The 18,175-nt window shown below is 39.0% G+C and overlaps 1 protein-coding gene across 4 annotated transcripts in view; it reads right to left on the bottom strand.

Annotated features, from left to right (window-relative positions):
* blnk (B cell linker) overlaps positions 1-18,175 on the bottom strand; it is a 25,767-nt gene extending 7,592 nt beyond the window's left edge. Inside the window, exons 1-15 of one of the 4 annotated variants that reach the window (XM_082556396.1) lie at positions 17,982-18,175; positions 17,691-17,753; positions 11,442-11,488; positions 5,740-5,805; positions 5,174-5,220; positions 4,150-4,193; positions 3,960-4,071; positions 3,600-3,691; positions 3,442-3,502; positions 3,219-3,281; positions 1,147-1,172; positions 1,022-1,050; positions 393-449; positions 249-276; positions 113-164 (exon numbers count right to left, since the gene is read on the bottom strand). In XM_082556396.1, the coding sequence (XP_082412522.1) occupies positions 113-164; positions 249-276; positions 393-449; positions 1,022-1,050; positions 1,147-1,172; positions 3,219-3,281; positions 3,442-3,502; positions 3,600-3,691; positions 3,960-4,071; positions 4,150-4,193; positions 5,174-5,220; positions 5,740-5,805; positions 11,442-11,488; positions 17,691-17,753; positions 17,982-18,050 (856 nt within the window). In that variant the 5' untranslated portion in view covers positions 18,051-18,175. Of the gene's footprint in view, positions 1-112; positions 165-248; positions 277-392; positions 450-1,021; positions 1,051-1,146; positions 1,173-3,218; positions 3,282-3,441; positions 3,503-3,599; positions 3,692-3,959; positions 4,072-4,149; positions 4,194-5,173; positions 5,221-5,739; positions 5,806-6,201; positions 6,389-11,441; positions 11,489-12,161; positions 12,287-14,630; positions 14,694-17,690; positions 17,754-17,981 lie in introns of those variants that run through there. The other 3 variants (XM_082556398.1, XM_082556397.1, XM_082556399.1) reach the window with 3 other exon arrangements.

Below are 18,175 nucleotides of genomic sequence, written 5' to 3'. Positions count from 1 at the left end.
AGCAGTGAAACACTTCCAAGGTCTTTCAGGTGAACCCTGCCACAGCAACACTACTAGTACATATTACTGGCCTTTCTGAACAAATAGTTCTTTTATTTCATTTCATACTCACTATCGTCTGGATCGCAAACTTCATATTCATCCCCATCAGTTGTCTCCTGGACCTGCATAATAACAACACCAATCCATTGGTATCCTTCTTAATGTCCAGTATCTTTTATGCGCCTTAAAAATTTGTAATCACTTACATGCGTGGGAGATTTCCTCATGTTCACTCTAAAAACAAGAAGAAGAAAAAGAAATCTCCAAAACATCACTATACGTCAAATATTAGAATAGAATGTAATGACAAAGTATTGGTCATGCCATAATTTGAGTCTTGGTAGTCGTACCTGGGGCTGGGTTTTGGTGGTAAAGATGATGAGTGTTTTGCTGGGGTTGGACATAATCTAAAAGAAAAATCCAAGGAAATTATTAATAGTTGCAGTCAAAATAATTTCCAAATACTGTTATTTATTTGTTATTTATAACAAGTACTTTATAACAGAGTGTTCAGATAATTTACTCAAGTAAAAGTACCAATATTAAATAAAAGGGGAATTAATGCTCTATATTTAACATCATATTTAGGTACAAGTGTATTAGCCATACACTTAAATTTAGTATAAACAATTCCTTGAAGAGTTAGGCATTAGTGATACATACGCCTGGTTAGTTTTTAGAGTTGCAAAACAGTTTTATGTCTTTGGGGCTTGAAGGGTAGCAAGGTTAGGAACACTGATTTAACATTTAACCACTTGTTATAATATTAAATGCATGTTCTTCAATATATCAAGTCAATAACAAAGTACTGAAAAAGTAAAAGTGTTACAAAAATATGGCAATAAAAAAACTACTATCTAAGAATCTTAATATTACACTTATATACAGTACTTGAGTAAATTTACTTTGTTACATTCCACCACAGATTTGGACGTCTGTCTACATGAATGAATGTAACTCTGGAAAGTATTAAACTAACCTGCTTCCTGGATGAGCTGGAGAATTGTCCTGTGAGGGTAGCATAAAATGCAAACAGTGTTCAGCTTCAAGTATTCAAGTATTCATGTAAAAAATGTGTAATTACATTTTACATAAATGTCCTACCTCTTTGTCAGGAACTTCATAAAAATCTGAAAAATAACCACAGCATCAATTAGGCAGGCAGCAGAACCAAAAAAGCCACCTTTTGGTGCTGGTTTACATCGGCCTCTTCGGCTGCTTTTTAACTATCCTTTGCATTTGCATGCATTTACTAATAACCTGTTAAATACAGGAGTCACGACAGAGCTTCTTTTTTGTTCTTGCCTTTAGGCTGGAAAAGCAGATTGACGCAGTTGCGTGTAGTTTGCACAGAAGGTACCAAATAAAACTGTGAAAAGTGTGACACTTAAGCCAGAAAAAGAATTTACCATTTACCACTGCTCAGCTGCTCATTCGCATTTGCAGACAAACCGAGTTCTTACATGCAAACTATGGGTCACCGCAGCAATCTGCTATCGACTAAATTACTCACAAGGTTTTTTGTGCAGCACTTTCTTTGTAACACTTATCGCATCTTTCCCTTGTGGGGAGTGGTTTTATTAAAACCAATATTGTGGACAACTCTGAAGCAACTACATAATGTGAGATACATGCCTCTATTCAAAGGGAATAGAGATGTGGTTGAGATGTGGTTGGTTCATTACCCTCTAAGATTTTTTAACTTTTCATCTGAATCCTCCCTTAGTTATGCTGCAATACGTGTAGGCTGCTGGGGGATTCCCATGATGCATAGAGAGGTCTGTGCACTGAATCATACTTATTATCTCTGTCTCTCTTCCACAGCATGTCTTTTATCCTGTCTTCCTTCTCTCACCCCATCGGTCGCAGCAGATGGCCGCCCCTCCCTGAGCCTGGTTCTGCTGGAGGTTTCTTCCTGTTAAAAGGGAGTTTTTCCTTCCCAGTGTTGCCAAAGTGCTTGTTCACAGGGGGTCATATGATTGTTGGGTTTTTCCTCTGTATATATTATTGTAGGGGCTACCTTACAATATAAAGCACCTTGAGGTAGCTGTTGTTGTGATTTGGCACTGTATAAATAAAACTGAATTGAATTGAACTGAACTGAATCTAGTGCATAGTGAGGCTCTAATTTTAATAAACTTGATAATGTAGTTTACAAAACACATGCAAAACTTATTTACTACTAAAAAAAATGTAGTAAGATAGAATAACAAAGCAGCCTAGCCTCTAATCGCTAACGTTTTGACAAGTGCCCAAACTAATGTTTTTGCAACAAGAGGTACTAGCACACAACATGTTGTCAAGCTGACATTAGCGTTTAGCAGCAGATACTAATCAAGTACAAAATCATTTACACTTTTTGTTGCATCATCGTATGAGTAAAGTCCCATGACAATGAGGTGCACAGTTTGCACCGCTGCAACTTTACAGCTGGGCTTTGTTCATGATGTTAGTAAAGCCTAACTGCTTGCACATGTAAAATGTATTCACTCAGCAAAGAATGTACATTGCACTTGGCGCAAACCGTTTTAACCCATTAATCTTGCTTTGTAGTACAGTGGTCCCTCGGTATAATGTGGTTCACCTTTTGCGGATTCGCTGTTTCGCAGATTTTTTTTGTGTGTAATTTTGTACGTTTTTTCTCTTTTTTTTCTTTCTTTCTTTTTTTTTTAACAGCACATTTTATTCTGCGTTCTGATTGGCTGTAGACCATTGTCAGTCAATCTCGTGCCGTGTCTCCTGCACAGTACAGAATGTGTTCAGCTTGTCAAATTTACATAAATCTTAATAAGCTAGCAGTGTGACTCGGAAGTGCAGTACTCTATGTTTGTTTTATCCCCAACAAACAACAATGTTGACGAGACGTTTTGCACCATCAAAGCAACCGTGGGTGCCTTTGGTTTCATTCTATAATACTGGACTTTTTGTTCTACCAAGGTTAGAACTTTGAAAGTGTTTAAACAAGAGAGAAAAGTGTGAAAATGTTCATGCCTGTGTGAGAAAAGTGTATAAAGTGTGTAGTGAGGGGTTTTACAGCCTTAAAACATCTATAATAATTGTAAAAAATAAAGTTGGCTACTTCGCAGATTTCACTGATCGCGAAATACGTTTAGAACGTAACCCCCGTGATAAACGATGGACCACTGCACACCCCTCTGGCCATGTGCTTTACCCACCGGGACTTGGAGTCCGCTGTGGTAACTTGGGAAGGTCTCTTGTAGCTTTGTTCCCACTGTTCACTGCGTATGAGGAAAAGCATAGAAAGGACTGTTATTATTTTTCCTGTAACTATTTGTATTTTATGTTGTTTTCTGGTTTAATTCAAATTCCAGCTGTTATTCAGCATATTGCAAAGCACAGATCTTTTTTTTTCTTCTCTATGTTTGACTTGTAGCTTACTGCTAGGATTCTCTGAAGGTTCTATATAGTTGTCATTGTCCTCTGGATTTATGTAGTCCTCCTAAAAAGCAACAGAGACAACATCCCCACATTCGTTGGAAGATATTTTAAAATATGTAGTGAAATGTAACTGAAATGACACATCAAAGTGGCCTTACTTCATCACTTCCCACGTTTGGGGGTTCAGGGGGTAGCTCTTTGAACTTAGTTGGGCGGAGGGGCTTCTTGGGTGGCCGCTTGGGCGGGCTGTCTGAAAAGGAGAAGCAGAACCAGAAAAAGGGACATCATTTGCATGGAGACAGCTTGGTGTATTGCAACTCAATGTGTGTTTGTCACACTTCTGCAGAAATGTAGGGATGACTGCAAAAGAGTGAGTTTCAAGGCTATAGAAACTTTATAAAAAGAAGTCAACATTGCGTAAATTTTCAAAAGCATCATCAGTGAAACAAACAAAAAAAAAAGCAAAGAAAAAAAAAGCATGTATGTATAGTCACAAAAAAGGTCAAAGGACTACTGACCGACATACTCGCCCCTTGGGAAGGAACCAGAGGGAGGTGCGGTGAAGACTCTGTGGCTAGGAGGAGGTTCGTAGCTGTCATCATCACGTGGATCCTCATATGTGTCATTGTCCTGGAATAAACACGCTTTTAATAGCAAGCGTATCAGCAAGTGTAAGAATCATTTAAAATGAGCATTTTTCTAACTTACGTAATCAGAATCCGACAGCTGATCGTCGCTTTCCCTGTGGTCATCTGTAAACACAGAGGTTTAAGGCATTTTCGTAACAAAGAGGAAGAAATCAAGATGTGGAAACGCAATCGTTGCTGTTATTAAAGCCAAATTTCTAAAAACAGTAAAACCTGGCAACCAACGAAACTCAGCAGGTGTTAGAGCACAATTTTAGAGTAAAACCTCAAAACTCAGTGTTTCGGTTGTGGAGCCAGTGATGTGTGTCTCCTCACCTCTTGAACTGTAGACTAAAGTCTCTCAGTCGTTTAAAATGATGCAATTTTATCATTCTGTACTTTTACACTTTACTTTTGTGTAAGTTTTATACAATTAAGCAAAGAGGTTATCAAGCCAATATCTGAAAACAGGTGATCTGACTGAGCTGCAGTTTGTTTAATAGTAAATTTGTACCTTCAAGCATGGACACGGAGGCAAAAAAATCAAAGATGTACGTTAAAAAATAATAATCCAGCCTGATGACTTGTAATTCAGATGTAAATGTTTATGTCTAATGTGGTGATAGAGTTCAGGAGATTATTTCATAGAAAGCTAGCAGGTATCGGCAAATCAAAACTGGAGAGTGATAGCAAACTTCTCTTCTTTCAAAATGTCAAATTTGTGTTTCTAGAGTTAAAAATACATATGGCTGTATGTGTACAGATTGATTTCTTTAAAAGTTTCCATTCCTACAGTTTCACAAAGGAGACACGTGGGACAAAGTCTGAAACCCCCACGCTGTACAAAAAATAAAAATCCCGTCCAAGAGCATCAGAAGTCAAAAGAAACTTTGTGAGTCTTAATGAGATGAGTCAGAAACGTCAAAGTTATATATTTTTTTGTAGCAAGTGTCCCATTGATGTCTCTGTACTGGGATAGGAATAACACAAGGAGCCCCGCTCAGGTGAATCTTTGTGCCCTGTACAGACATGTAGATTACAGGTCACTGTAATCTACATGTCTGATTCCTTCAGTGTACTATATGGGCTAATGACTCAGTTCTTACCTCTGTAGTCTCTCGCCGGTACTGTGGGCACCGGTTTGTTTGTCAGCCTGTCTCACACACACACACACACACACACACACACACACACACACACACACACACACTGTCATTAGACAACTCGGCAGTGGAACAAAGTGCACTCATTGACCACTTAAACTTAAGCAAATGTGTGTTCACTTCATGAAGGCTGTAAAACCACAAAAGGATGACACGCACAAATGCAGTTAGCAGTCTTTTGCAAACATAAGACACGAGTTGAATAAATGGCCTTTGTGTGTCAGTTTCTATCCTTAGCGTGTTTTGAGGGGACTCATTTCAGGAAAGGAAAGTGAGAGAGATGCCATCTGTTTTAGTTATTTTTGCTTTGCGTCTCTTTTTCCAACGGTTGTGAAAGAGGAATCGACATTCTCCACTGGTGCATGTACACAAACCGCATGGACTTTTTTTTTCTTTTGCTTTTAGATCACCAGGCTTTTCTTTTCTTTGACTGTAGCAGGACAGATAAATTGATCAACTGTGTAACTTTCCCATGCAGAAAATCAAAGCTTTCATTCTAAGAAACTGACCTTTTTAGTTTATTCAGGAAGCTGCCATCATTTTTCTTGATATCTTGAACGATCTTCTGAAGCTGCCTGGAACGCAAACATAAGGTTTCATACAGAAGTCATAAATAAATGCAGTTGTACATGCACATGTAATTTGTCTTGTTTCTCAGCTTTAAAAAGTACTTTCCAAAGAAGCATTCACATAAGTTCCTCATTTCACTTTTCCAGACAGAGTTTAGAGGCATTTTGCTGAATACAATGAATACAAGTCTATATGGACATTTTTGTAGTTTTACAGTGTTTTGTAATGAATTGCAGAACATATTACCAAGCAGAACATAAAAAAGATACATAAAAAAAATCATAGCTTTGTTTTTCTTGTTTTTGTTGCTAATTATACTCCTTGTACATTTGAAACAAACTAAAAATTGGCTTAAAGCAACAACGCTCACGCGAAATTTACAACAAAACCCATCTTCTTACCGGATCTTTGCTGTGGCAGGAGCAGCCAGTTTACCTAACGTATCCATGTTCATGTTTGATCCAAAAGTTTACATTTTTCGGGCCACATTCCTGTCATGCGGTAAAGGTCGACTGCCGAATTTTTGGCAGAATTGTAAATGAACCCTGCCTTTGTTTAGTCACGTCCTTCTCACACAGGGGAGGGAATTTGCTCGAGCCACCTCTGTCAGACAAATCACTTCTCTTTTCCACTCCCCTTCACACACACACACACACACACACACACACACACTCTCAAAAATAGGTTTCAGTGGCCATACTTTCAGCAGCCCTCTTACATCACATCTACCTTGACTCACTTCAATTCCACCCTTCCAAACACTGATATTTTACCAACTGTAGATAACTTCATATATAGGAAATTTCTAGAGAATGACTTCGAGTTATCGGTATGTTATACAACAGATTGAAAGGTGAATTGGAACTTGCCACAATTACACGTACAACTCTGCTAACTTCCTCTAACAGAGTGTTTTATTATTTAACACTCTGTTTCAACTAATATATCTTTGTTAATGCATGTCTAACTTATGCTTTTAGCCTTAAAAATGATCTGTTGTTAAGGTCATTATGTCATGGAAAGTACCATGTTGTAACCCTGTTCTATAAAGAAGAAGGAAAAATAACAAGTATGCTGCCTCTCATGTTAGCCTGGAAGGAAGTTGATTTACTACAGCATGTATGCGATCATCATGGGAATTTCTTTTCTCGGTTTTTGTTTTGCTAAAAAAACGTCTACTCTGCCTTTAATCATAGTCAGAGGAAGATGTAATATGAGGAAGTTGTGCATGGTAAGAAGTAAAGAGACAACTTTGGACTTTTAAGGTAATATCTAAACAGATCTCGCAATGAGAACAGAAGTCAGCATACTGTATGAGGACAGTCATACCATAAGCCCCAAAGAAGCCAAGAAAATATCTGACATCATCATTACACCACCACCTCTCGCCTGAACAAGGCAGGACGGATCCATGACCTAACCATCTGAATGCACACCTTGCTTGGTACGATTTGTTAATTAAGTTACAGTTACCTTCCTATCAGCTCAAATCTCTGACCTCTGGCATTGAGTTGTTGAGTTTTCACCAAGAGAACGGCCTGTCACACAGTTTCTTGCTTTTGGACCATTCTCTGTAAACCCTGGAGATGGTTGTGTGGGAAGATCGCAGTTGAGCAGCAGTTTCTCAAATAGTCAGACCCTCCTGATCTCACAGCAACAACCACAGAAACACTCAAATAACATTTCTTCCCCATTTGAATACACTAGCTGAACTTCAGCAGGATATCTTGAATACCTAAATGCTTTGAGTTGCTGCCATGCGATTGGCTGTTTCAACATTTGTGGTAGCACGCAGTTGTACCAGTGAGTGTATAAAAATACATGCGAACACAGTATGAGATATTCAGTCTGTCACTTCACCTTTGTCACTTTTTTCTTTCTATATACGGAAGCGTGTGTCCATTTCATGTTACATAACATGTGAAAGTGTTGCAAAAAGTGGCTTTTCAGATTGGATTTCGTGTGCTCTGAATCATACTGTGCATAGTGTGGACCTACAAACTGCACGGTGCTGCTTTTTTCAAAGTAACTTTATGGTTTGACAAGTGAATGAGTGATGGGATAAAAGAAAATAAAAGACCAAGTATGGAAGTTCAGGGCTTCCAGTTTTACATTTGAATTTGTAGTTGCTATTTTTTTTACCAATTTTATTGGTAAATAAAATATTTACAGTGTGCAAATATCTGGAGACACTCTTCATTTTTTTATAGTTTGCAAGGAAAGAAGTGCACCCATTTATGGAAACAAGTGCAAACATATGGAAACACAGTATATAGGGCAAAGCAGTTTGAACAATTCTAATCGGTAATTGGTATGACCACCTTTATTTAAGAAAAAAAAGAAGAAGCAGGAACTCTCTTAAGAAAACTTGCATGTCATTCTTTTTAAGTAGTCTTCAAGAGTAGTTCTCCACGTGTCTTGAAGGACATTCAAAGCTCTTCTTTGGCTGCTTCTTGTTTCGTTCTCTGTCGAGATGATCCCACACTGTTTCAATAATGTTGAGGTCCGGGCTCTGGGGAGGCCAATCCATGACTCATAGTGTGTTTTCTAACCCAGTGATGCATCAGTGTTGGTGGACACACTGTACACTCACACAGAAATAAGCCAAGTTTTCTTTCTAGCTAATAAGTCTTTGTGAATCACCTTCTTGGTGCAAAAATACTATTTTAACCCTGTCAAACTGCGTTATTTTTGGCATTTCTTGGTATATTTCACTAAACAAATGGGAAGAAATTGTCTATTTTTGTTGCTAATGTCTAAAGAATATCTACAGATGCAGATTTAAAGTGGTTATTTGGTAAGATGTGTTTTTTTTCAGCTAATGACTTTTGTACATGCTTTTAAAATGATGAGATAAATATTTTTACATTTCACTCTAAGATTTAAGTACAATATGTTGTATTTATGTTACAATATTTGAATTTTCCACGCAAGGAAAGTTTCACTTAGATTTTAATAATGCACAATTTTCAAGAAACACGTAATAATTAATTTAATTTTTTATTTTCTAGTTAAATTTTTTTTCACAGAGCATGCCGGTTGAAACAAGTAATTGTAGCTTAATGGTGTCTGTTTATATCACACACACGGGAATACATCAACGGGTACATACCATACAAACAAGAACACACATGCAGCCACATGTGCAGGTGCAGTCAGACACCCTAACTTCCCCAAACACATCTGTGCATGTACACAGATCCAGCGGAAACCAGCTGTACGCGAGCACACACACAAATATTGTAATTTCATTTCTGCTCCTTCTCTTATTTACACATGAATACAAGCAGATCTGGGGCAGTCACACTTTATCACTTGGAGTCTACTGCTTCTATAGGTCAGTCTTCTAATGTCTAATTTCGGTTGGCCTGGGTAACCTTGGTTTCCTGTACTTACTTACAAGAGGGGCAACCAGTGTGGTTTTCTGCTAATGTAGCCCATCTGCAATAAGGTCTGATGTGCTCTGCGATCAGACACGCACTCCTGCACACTTTGTAATGAGTGGTTATATTGTTGCTGTTACCTTCCTTAATACAAATTTTATTTGTCGCATACACAGTACAACATTTATTGAACATGTAGTGAAATGCTTGTGTCCGAGCTGCAGACGTAGCCGCGCCATTCCAGGGCTTTTAGCATGGAGCTCTAGCCAGGACCCTTACTGGATACCGGGAGGGAACCGAACTTGTGTGGGAGTCACAAACAGAGATGGGCAGTAATCTGTAATCTGATTACTTTTTTCAAGTAACGAGTAAAGTAAGGGATTACTATTGCAAAAAAGGTATTTAGATTACCGTTACTTTCCCGTAAGCACACTGCGTTACTGCGTTACTACGTTACTAAAACCAGGATTCTTTTGTGAGTGTCTCATGACAATGACGTAAGCGAGTGCGACGTTCGTGGCAACAGCTGTGTGCAGATCAAGAATGGATAATATATCGAGTGTGGGAGAGAGTATGATAAATTTTGAGGTTATTATATCATCTTATGCCATGTTATACCCCTAATTAAAGATTGTGAAATTATTATGTAGTTTTAGTTTGCATTATTCTCCTGACTTAGAAAAAGGGGATAACTATTACATTTATTAAACTGATTTGTGTTACATTAGACTGCTGATTTATTGTGAATGAGTGATATTGTTTTATGATGTATGATACAGCTGCATTATAAGAAATACTGTTTTCAGAGAATCATGGCCTTATTTGTCTGATTAGAAAGGAACAGAACATACTGCACAGGAAGCCAAGGTCATAACTTAGGCTCACTGAGAGAGAAAGAATGTGGATGTTTAGGTTTTATGACGCTGGAGGGGGGCTGAAGCTATAAGAATGTGAGAAATGGTCATACACCTCGAGATCTGCTGTTACCCTCATCGGCACATCTCCCATCCGGATGTATTGCGCAAAAGTGTTGTATGGAATAATGAGAATTGTATGGAATAAAATGACTGTTGATTGAGCATTTATACACCGTTCTTCCTTCAGCCCAAAGATCAAAGAATTGGGAGGATTCAACACCATGCAGTGTTTAAAGCATGGAAGTACTGACCTTACTTTGAGTTTGATTCGTAAAAAGTGCCAAAAACATTAGCGTCCGCTGCTCACTGCGTGGGAAGAAAACGTCTTTTTACAGCGGAAAAACCCCTTAACTTCCGAGCAAGCACCGAGTGCGTTACCACGGAATGGTAAATTCACAAACTCGCGGATTCTTCCACTGACCGCTGCGGCAAACCTGCACCAGGGCAAACCTCCGCCTGCCCCAATCCTGCTACAGGTGAAAATAGAGCAACAGAACCACTATATAAAAAATAAAATTTTTTGCTTGATGCATAAAGTTAAAAGATTAAAACTAATAAAACAAATTTTAAAAAGAGACTTTTCCATTTGATTACATTTTATATGATAGATTAGGCAGAAAGTAGAATTGGGCTGAAAGATCTATTGCTTTATCACCTATTCAGGTTCTAAAAAGTAACTAAGTAACTAATTACTTTCAAAAATAAGTAATCAGTAAAGTGATTACTTTTTTGGGGAAGTAATCATTATTAGTTACTGATTACTTTTTTCAAGTAACTTGACCAACACTGGTCACAAACCTAGCCTTTAGCTGCACCTGTCCTCCAGGTGCCGAGGTTATGAAGCTCAAACTCATAACCTCGGCAACAGCACAGTGTTCTGTCATATAAGTACCGCGCGCTAACCGATTGCGCCACTGGAGCTTCCTGTCAGCTGAAAGCAGTCAGACCATTCTCCTCTGACCTCTGATCTCAAGAAGAGCTTTTCACTCAGAGAACATTCACTCACTGGATATTTTCTCTTTTTAAGAGAAAAAAAATGCTTATGGTTTGCAGTTTGGCACCAGCATCCATGATGCTGCCCATGCAATCAGCTAATGAGATATTAGAGTTAATGAGCAGTCGAACAGGCGTACCTAATGAAATGGCCAGCTAGTGTTGTTGTGAAATGTTTTGTAGCTCTGGACAGAGAGATCAGTCAGCCTGTGGTTTGTTTTGTCAAACTGCAGCAGCAACAATAAAAAGAAATGAGAGAAAAGGAGAACTGAAGGACGGAGACGGGGGGAGAGAAAAGGAGGATATGATTGAGGGGTGTGATGACAGAGGTACGAGGGTGTTACTTACGGCTGGTGGATGAGACTAAACTTGCTCAAGTCACTTTCACTCAGGTTCTGAAAGAACATCAGAGAAATCAACTGTTAAAAAAATGTGACAGGATGGGAGGAAAATAAAAGACTACAGAGTGATTCCTTTCAGCAGAGATGATACGGCGAGGATGTCACCTTTACTGGAGCAGAAGAGACATGAATGCATTACCTCTTTAGGAACAAAAGATGGCAGCATCTCACTTAGGGCCTTTTTTGGAGGCACATGTGCTCAAACTTCGCTGTAGCTCAAAAAAGGGCACAGTTTAGCCACATTCAGACACGAACCTAAAAGTGCTGTTGGTAACATACTCCAGTAATTTCACAGGAAAGCTGTGGGCTGAGCGTCTTGCTTATGAGCCCAAATATCTACTAACACAGGAGTAACATATTTTTTTATTAACAGAGTGCTTTTATAAGAATTAATTCTAAACTAAAAGCTGATAGAAAATAATTTTGAAATCAACATTAAATGAACGTTGGCTGTTTTGTTTGTTGTCGCCCTTCAGGTTTGGCTCGCTCGTCTTAATACAAACAAGTCCCAACCATATTATCATATTACCCAATTTTCTAAATGATCTCACATTAAAAAAAAAGTTTAGCCGACTGCGCTTGTATTAGGGTTTTTTTTTTGTCGTATTCATAATGTCTGTGTTGCAGTAAGGCGTTTGTGATTTGTAAATGAAAGGAAAATGATTACCATAAAATATGCAACAAATTCCGCTAAATTATGTATTCCCCTCTTCATTCATAATTCATTGCTCCAGGTCGTTACTTGCTCTGTCTCTCTTCCGTTTTAAATTTGCTGTAATGTAATGAGGATCCACGGCCACAAATGTTTGGGAAAAGTTGGGAATTTTAGTTTGCGAGACGTCACGTGACCCGACGGAGGCGTGTCATAACAGGCTGTAATATAAAGCGTCTGAATTTAACGTAAGAATGATGTATAATTGGTCCTTTATTCAATAAGTATGATGTGAAACCTGTGTAATGATATGCTGTTAAGCTGATTAAACAGTAGCTGTTTATTTATAAGAGAAATCAAACAGGGAGGGGAGTTAGTAATTCAGCTCACACTACCTTGATGTGTGTGTTTCGGTTGAACAAAAAGCCGCATTACCTCTAGGAATAAGCCCATAGCATAGCTGAAGCACTTTAAGACTGAGATTGGGATTTAATCATCTGTAAATTTAAAAGTGAGATCGCTTAATATGAAAGACTGTGCCTCCTTCAAAGCACTGATCCTTGCCCTCGCAGATACACACTTGATCATCACGCAGTCTTACAGGAAGAAGAAAAAAACATCTGTATAAAATCAGACTTAGCCTTTTGACACCGAATGAAATATCAAATAGTCTGCCCCAGTGGATACTCAGGCACAGCTCACACAGTGAATTATTTATAGGAGTGTCTGTGCTTGTTCAAATGAGACACAACAGCTCTACAAGGTGCATCCGTTCCCTTTTTTCCAGTAGGCCCAGAGTCCACGTTTTATCATTTTAAAAATGCTCATGGTCACACTGCAATGCTTTACATGCTTTTAGATCTTCCGTCAGGCCTGTTAGTAAATGTGAATGGGGCATTTTTCCTTTTCACAGTCTTCTTGTAAACCATTTTTTCATTGTCATGATGTGACATTTTTAACCTTGACGATACTGATAGTAGCATTAGCAAGATAAAGGCTATATCTGAAATTACTTCCCTGTGCAGTCATTCATGCGTATGTAATAAACCAAAGTGAGATTTTAGCTTTCATTTGTAGAAGTAGTTTATTTTTAAACAGGGACAAGTATGTCACATGAACCAGGCAGCACACAATAGCATTTATAGTCTAACCTAGTTTGTAATGGCCCTCAAAATCAATACCATTCATAATCTATATAATAAATACACACATTTAAGAGGTGGAAGGGAGCTAAAACTGCTAAAAAGGTGGAGAGCATGTTTAAAGCAAACAAGCCAAGCAGGCCTGGCAAAAACCAACCCTAGGGTGGGTTTTTTCTTGTAAGATAAATGAGGAAATTTTCCAACTGTTATTTAAAAGTGACTCAAAACTATTGATGGTAATAAACACATTAAAATCACAGAATATCCCACTGGAAAGTCTACATTGCGTCAGTGTGAAATCTCGGTTTCACCCTAAACCAGGTGCACAGACGACCACTATTCTTGTTTCTGTTCATGAGTGGTTTGCTGTCGGAGTGGCAAACAGCAAGGGCAAGGGTCTGACGCACCGAACATTTGTTAATACTTCTCGTTGAAACGAGTTTCATTTCACGATAGAGAGAACAGCTTCGCAGCTACACGGCCACAAAATTACCCCTCGGTTCTTTCACGGCAGCTGCACAAGGTCTCATGACTGTCATTAGGTGAGAGACTTTCCACATGTTCACAAATCTACACTGGATGTCGACAAGCTAATTCTGGTTTAAGGTGTTTTTCCTGCTTTGTGGCTCTGTTATCCATTACGAGGCAGCTGTGTCAAAATTCAAATTAGATTCAGTGAGACTAAAGAATTACTGCTTATTACGCTGAGGATATATTATTGCAGAGTGCCGCTGTAGATTTTTAAGGCCAACGGCAAAACAGAAATATATACTGCTGGCCCGTATACAAGTCACTTTATTAGGTACACCCTACAGCTGCTCTTTAACAGGTGGAACTGGGAGCATCGCATTACGGACACGAAGCTGTGATACTATCATGTAAGTATGGATTAAAATCTCTGAGGTATGTTTCCAGCACAAGACACTTCTGAATGCAAAAAGCAGTCCAACCCTGCACCTAATAAAGTGGCAACTATATGCAGATGTGCTATATGTGCTCCATAGGAAGCATCTGCAATGGAAGCATATGTGGGTTTTTTTTCGAGGGGCCTTTGTTTGTAATGTCAATGTGATACACCGAAGCTGAAAGTGGCTTCCCCACATAGCCGCCACACACAGGCGGCATTACAGAGATGGAAGCTGACAGTTCTTTTGATCTTCTGCTTCCACATATCGCTTTTAACCTGTCTACCTGTGTGAGCGAATGTGGCATCAAAAAGACAGAGATTACCTTTATCTGCGCTGCGCTGACTGTCTGTCATTCCGCTCCGTACTGTATTATACAGCCACCCACCGCTCATACGGAATAAAACTGTTTTTCTTTTCCCACCTTTCATTCTTACCGCTAAATCGTGACCACGCGTTGTGGGTGCAATGTGAATAAGATGCATTCGAGGCAGGAGCTGACGATGACGTTTCCATATGAAAGTAGTTCAGATCTGTGTTGCATGCTTACACTTTTAAAAAAAAAAAGGATTTTATGACCTTTGCTCCAGCCACTGTACATCACATGAATATGTAAAATAAGCCAAAGGCAATGCTCAGCAGAAGCATGCTCGCTGGATGACATTCAGATACCAAAGTGCAGGCCCTGCTCTGCTTCTGGACACACGCTGAGCTCCTGATGAGTCAAAAATAACTTACTACAAATGTTTCTTCTTCTTTGCTGGATTTTAAAAACCTGTAGAAGAGGCAAATAATGCCTTTAAAAATTCTCCGTTTATTAATAATTAGTTGTTTCAGTGATGTCGCTGGAGCGTCAACAACACTGCAGTTGTTGTCAAATGTGATTTTAGGTCAACACAGGCAAACACAACCCCTTCAAACAATACAAAAACGTATATTCGCATATTTTCGGAAGCACACTGATGATTCAACCACTGAATCTTTAAAAAAGGTTGCTCTTGTAAAATAAAGGAAGTGACATTACACTGCCAGGGGCAATTTCAGGATGTTTGTCAAAAATAGAAGAGGAACTGGATAGTTGCAATGAGCAGCGTCACTCGTAGTAGAGAAAGTAAAGAGCACCATCTGCTGGATTTCGTCAACTGAAAATCCAAACAAAACCTTTCTCAAAGACACAAATGTCTTTACAGTAATGACTTTTTTCAGATATTTTCCAAATATATGTATCTATGAAGCTATTCAGTCAAACACAGACAACTTTATACACTTTCTGTAAGCATGCTCATAAACACCAGTGAACATGTAGTGCCATAACTCTTCTGTAACGTTCCAGATCTGAAAAGTGAAGCTTCTGCATTCTTTATCATTACCATTAGGGGGCGACCTTCCTGGTTGTTTGACAAAGACTGGTTGTCTATAGGAAAAGGATTCCACTAATAACTTCAGAAAACAGTTTCTTGACTGGGCTGTAGTATAAGTTGTGAGTTAGAAATCTTCTCTGTCTGGTTGTTTTGTAAATTATGGTTACTTGTAGAGCCACTAATGCTTCAGGATCCACCTTGTGATTGACAAGAGTGCTCAGATTTTTCAGTCAAGGCCCTTGCTTATCACACCCCACTTCACTGTGACAGCCAACATGCTTAAAGCCTTCACAAACTAGCAGGTGTCCATATTTTATATACAGTCAAAACAGCCTAAAATCAGCTTGCTAATATATTCTAGTAGCAATGCTAACAAGATGATACTGATGGGAGCATTTGATTGGAGGGACAACCAGGAGGTAATCAAACCACAAATATCTGTACTGTAGAACTTAAAATAGCGAATTATATAACATGAAGTATTATATACAGTCTATGATTTGTGCAAATTGCTTGCATATGCTACACAATAGTTAAAAATGCCAACCTGCTTGTGGAGCAAAGTATAAAGTCAAGAGCAAAACAAAACACAGAATATTTGCTGCAAATTTTATGCCCGTGAACCCAGTTGTTGTTGAGCCACTTTGCTCTGAACCACAAATGTCGACCTCCTCTTGCGGCACTGGAGAAAAAGTTAGAGGTTTACAAAAGTCAGCGTGATTCAGCCTCTGAGGACACCGAACAGCAGAAGGAAATTTCATCCAAAAGTGATCCATCGAGAAGCTGGTTGGGGATTTTATTTATAGATCAAATTCCTTTGCTGCAGTAAAAATACTGGCTAAAAAAAAGCTTAAAAGTTTGACTGGGGAATGTCTGTCAGACACCGCAACCTTGAAGCTAGTTAAACTAAAAAGCTGGGCAGCCACTCAATAAAAGCATGGGTTTACTTAAGCGTGCACTGGCTGGATCCATAGCTAAGGAGATCTATCAATCGATACACATACTGCATGTATATGTATATTTCAGATTGGTGATGTTAACGTGCACATCAAAGCCTCTGCTCTGAAGTATTAATCAATTTGACTGATAAAATCCGCATCTTTTTTTTTTGAACTATGCACTTCAGTGATGCAATATCCCACCTAAAGTAGAGTTAGCTCAGGGTCATTGAATAATGAATAGGCGACTAGGCCGCTGCTCTAATTTAGAGCGTGGCAAGAAGTGTGCATAAGCGTCCACTTAAAAGATGCATATGAATGAAAGCTTCTTCAGGCTTGGCAGTGTGTGGGAGGTTTTTACTGAAGTATTATAAAGATCCCCCAAAACACCAAATATTAGGGAGTTATAAACCCTCACTTCAGTTATTTGCTGCATAAAATCCTCTTTAAACAGCGTTCCCCCTCATGACTGAAGCAGATTTAGAGATACTTACTTAAGTAAGTGGGGATTACAGCTTTATTAGCCATGAGACTCATTTCACACTCCTTACTCTCTCCCGAACAGGGGCACTCAGCTGCGCTCAGTTTGGCAGCCTGCTTCTCGGTAGCTATGAGAAAGGCCTCAGAGATTGTACGCAAGGCGTGGATGATGGAGACAGAGCAGCGAGGGTGAAACCAAGGCAGAAGTTACAACAGATACACAGACTTCCACATTAGCAGGGCCACAGTTTACACAAAGAGCAAGTGTGGGAAGTAATGCAACCGGCTTTTGTCATGTTTCGTATCCTGTGAACTCTCCTGTTTTTCAACTTGAAACGTGCTTTTAGATTCATAGTAAAAGTGTGTTCGTCAAGCAGTGACATTTTAACAAGAAAACAATAAAAAAAATGTCTGCCAGAGTAACAGAGAGTGAGAGTGTTACAAATAAACCAACCTCAACTGAATTTTTTTTTTGTGTGTGTGTGTTTTCTAGCAAAATGGCATAAACAGCTCGAGGAAATGTAATTATTCTGCTGCTGTTAATGTCATAATCACAATAATAACAACTGCTCGCCAGGATTTGACCATTTTAATTAGAATAACAAACTGAACACAACCACAACCCTGATATGATCCTGGGTGGATTCGTAGATTATGTAACTGTGTGGGAGAAAGAGCCATTTCTGGATTATTCAGGTACAAATGAGGAAAGACTCACCAGAAATCTCTGTCCATTAATTTTCAGTCTGTTTACGGTGACGGCGCATTCTTGCATATTATTCTGAGGAGAGTAAACATATCCATTCACTATTTTTAAATGACTAATTACACACACTTATTGAATCAAACAAACATTTAACTTCCAGTCATCTAATGTCCTGGTCTTACTTTAACACTTTAGCCGCTTATGTGCATTAACATTAACATTATACGTGACCCTCAGAATGAACTGGTGAATATTTAAAGTGCGACAAAACACAAGCATCTCTCCCATTTCCAGTGGACTCACCTTATACAGTAAGAAGGCTACTTTTGCCTGGTCCCACCCCTCGCACTCCTCTCTGGACGGCAGGTTCATTTCTGTCTCTACAGGGAACCTCTGAGTACGAGTGTGCTTTTGGAAGTACAGTAATAGACTGACCCGTCACGCACCGCGGCTCTAGCGCAGCTTCAGCAGGGAGAAGTACACACAGCAAGGTCACC

The sequence above is a fragment of the Aulonocara stuartgranti genome (genome assembly GCF_965226115.1).
Source record: "Aulonocara stuartgranti genome assembly, chromosome: 13".
Lineage (NCBI taxonomy): Eukaryota > Metazoa > Chordata > Actinopteri > Cichliformes > Cichlidae > Aulonocara > Aulonocara stuartgranti.
The sequence above is the reverse complement of the archived record's forward strand: the minus strand, read 5'-3'. Positions and strand labels throughout refer to the sequence as shown.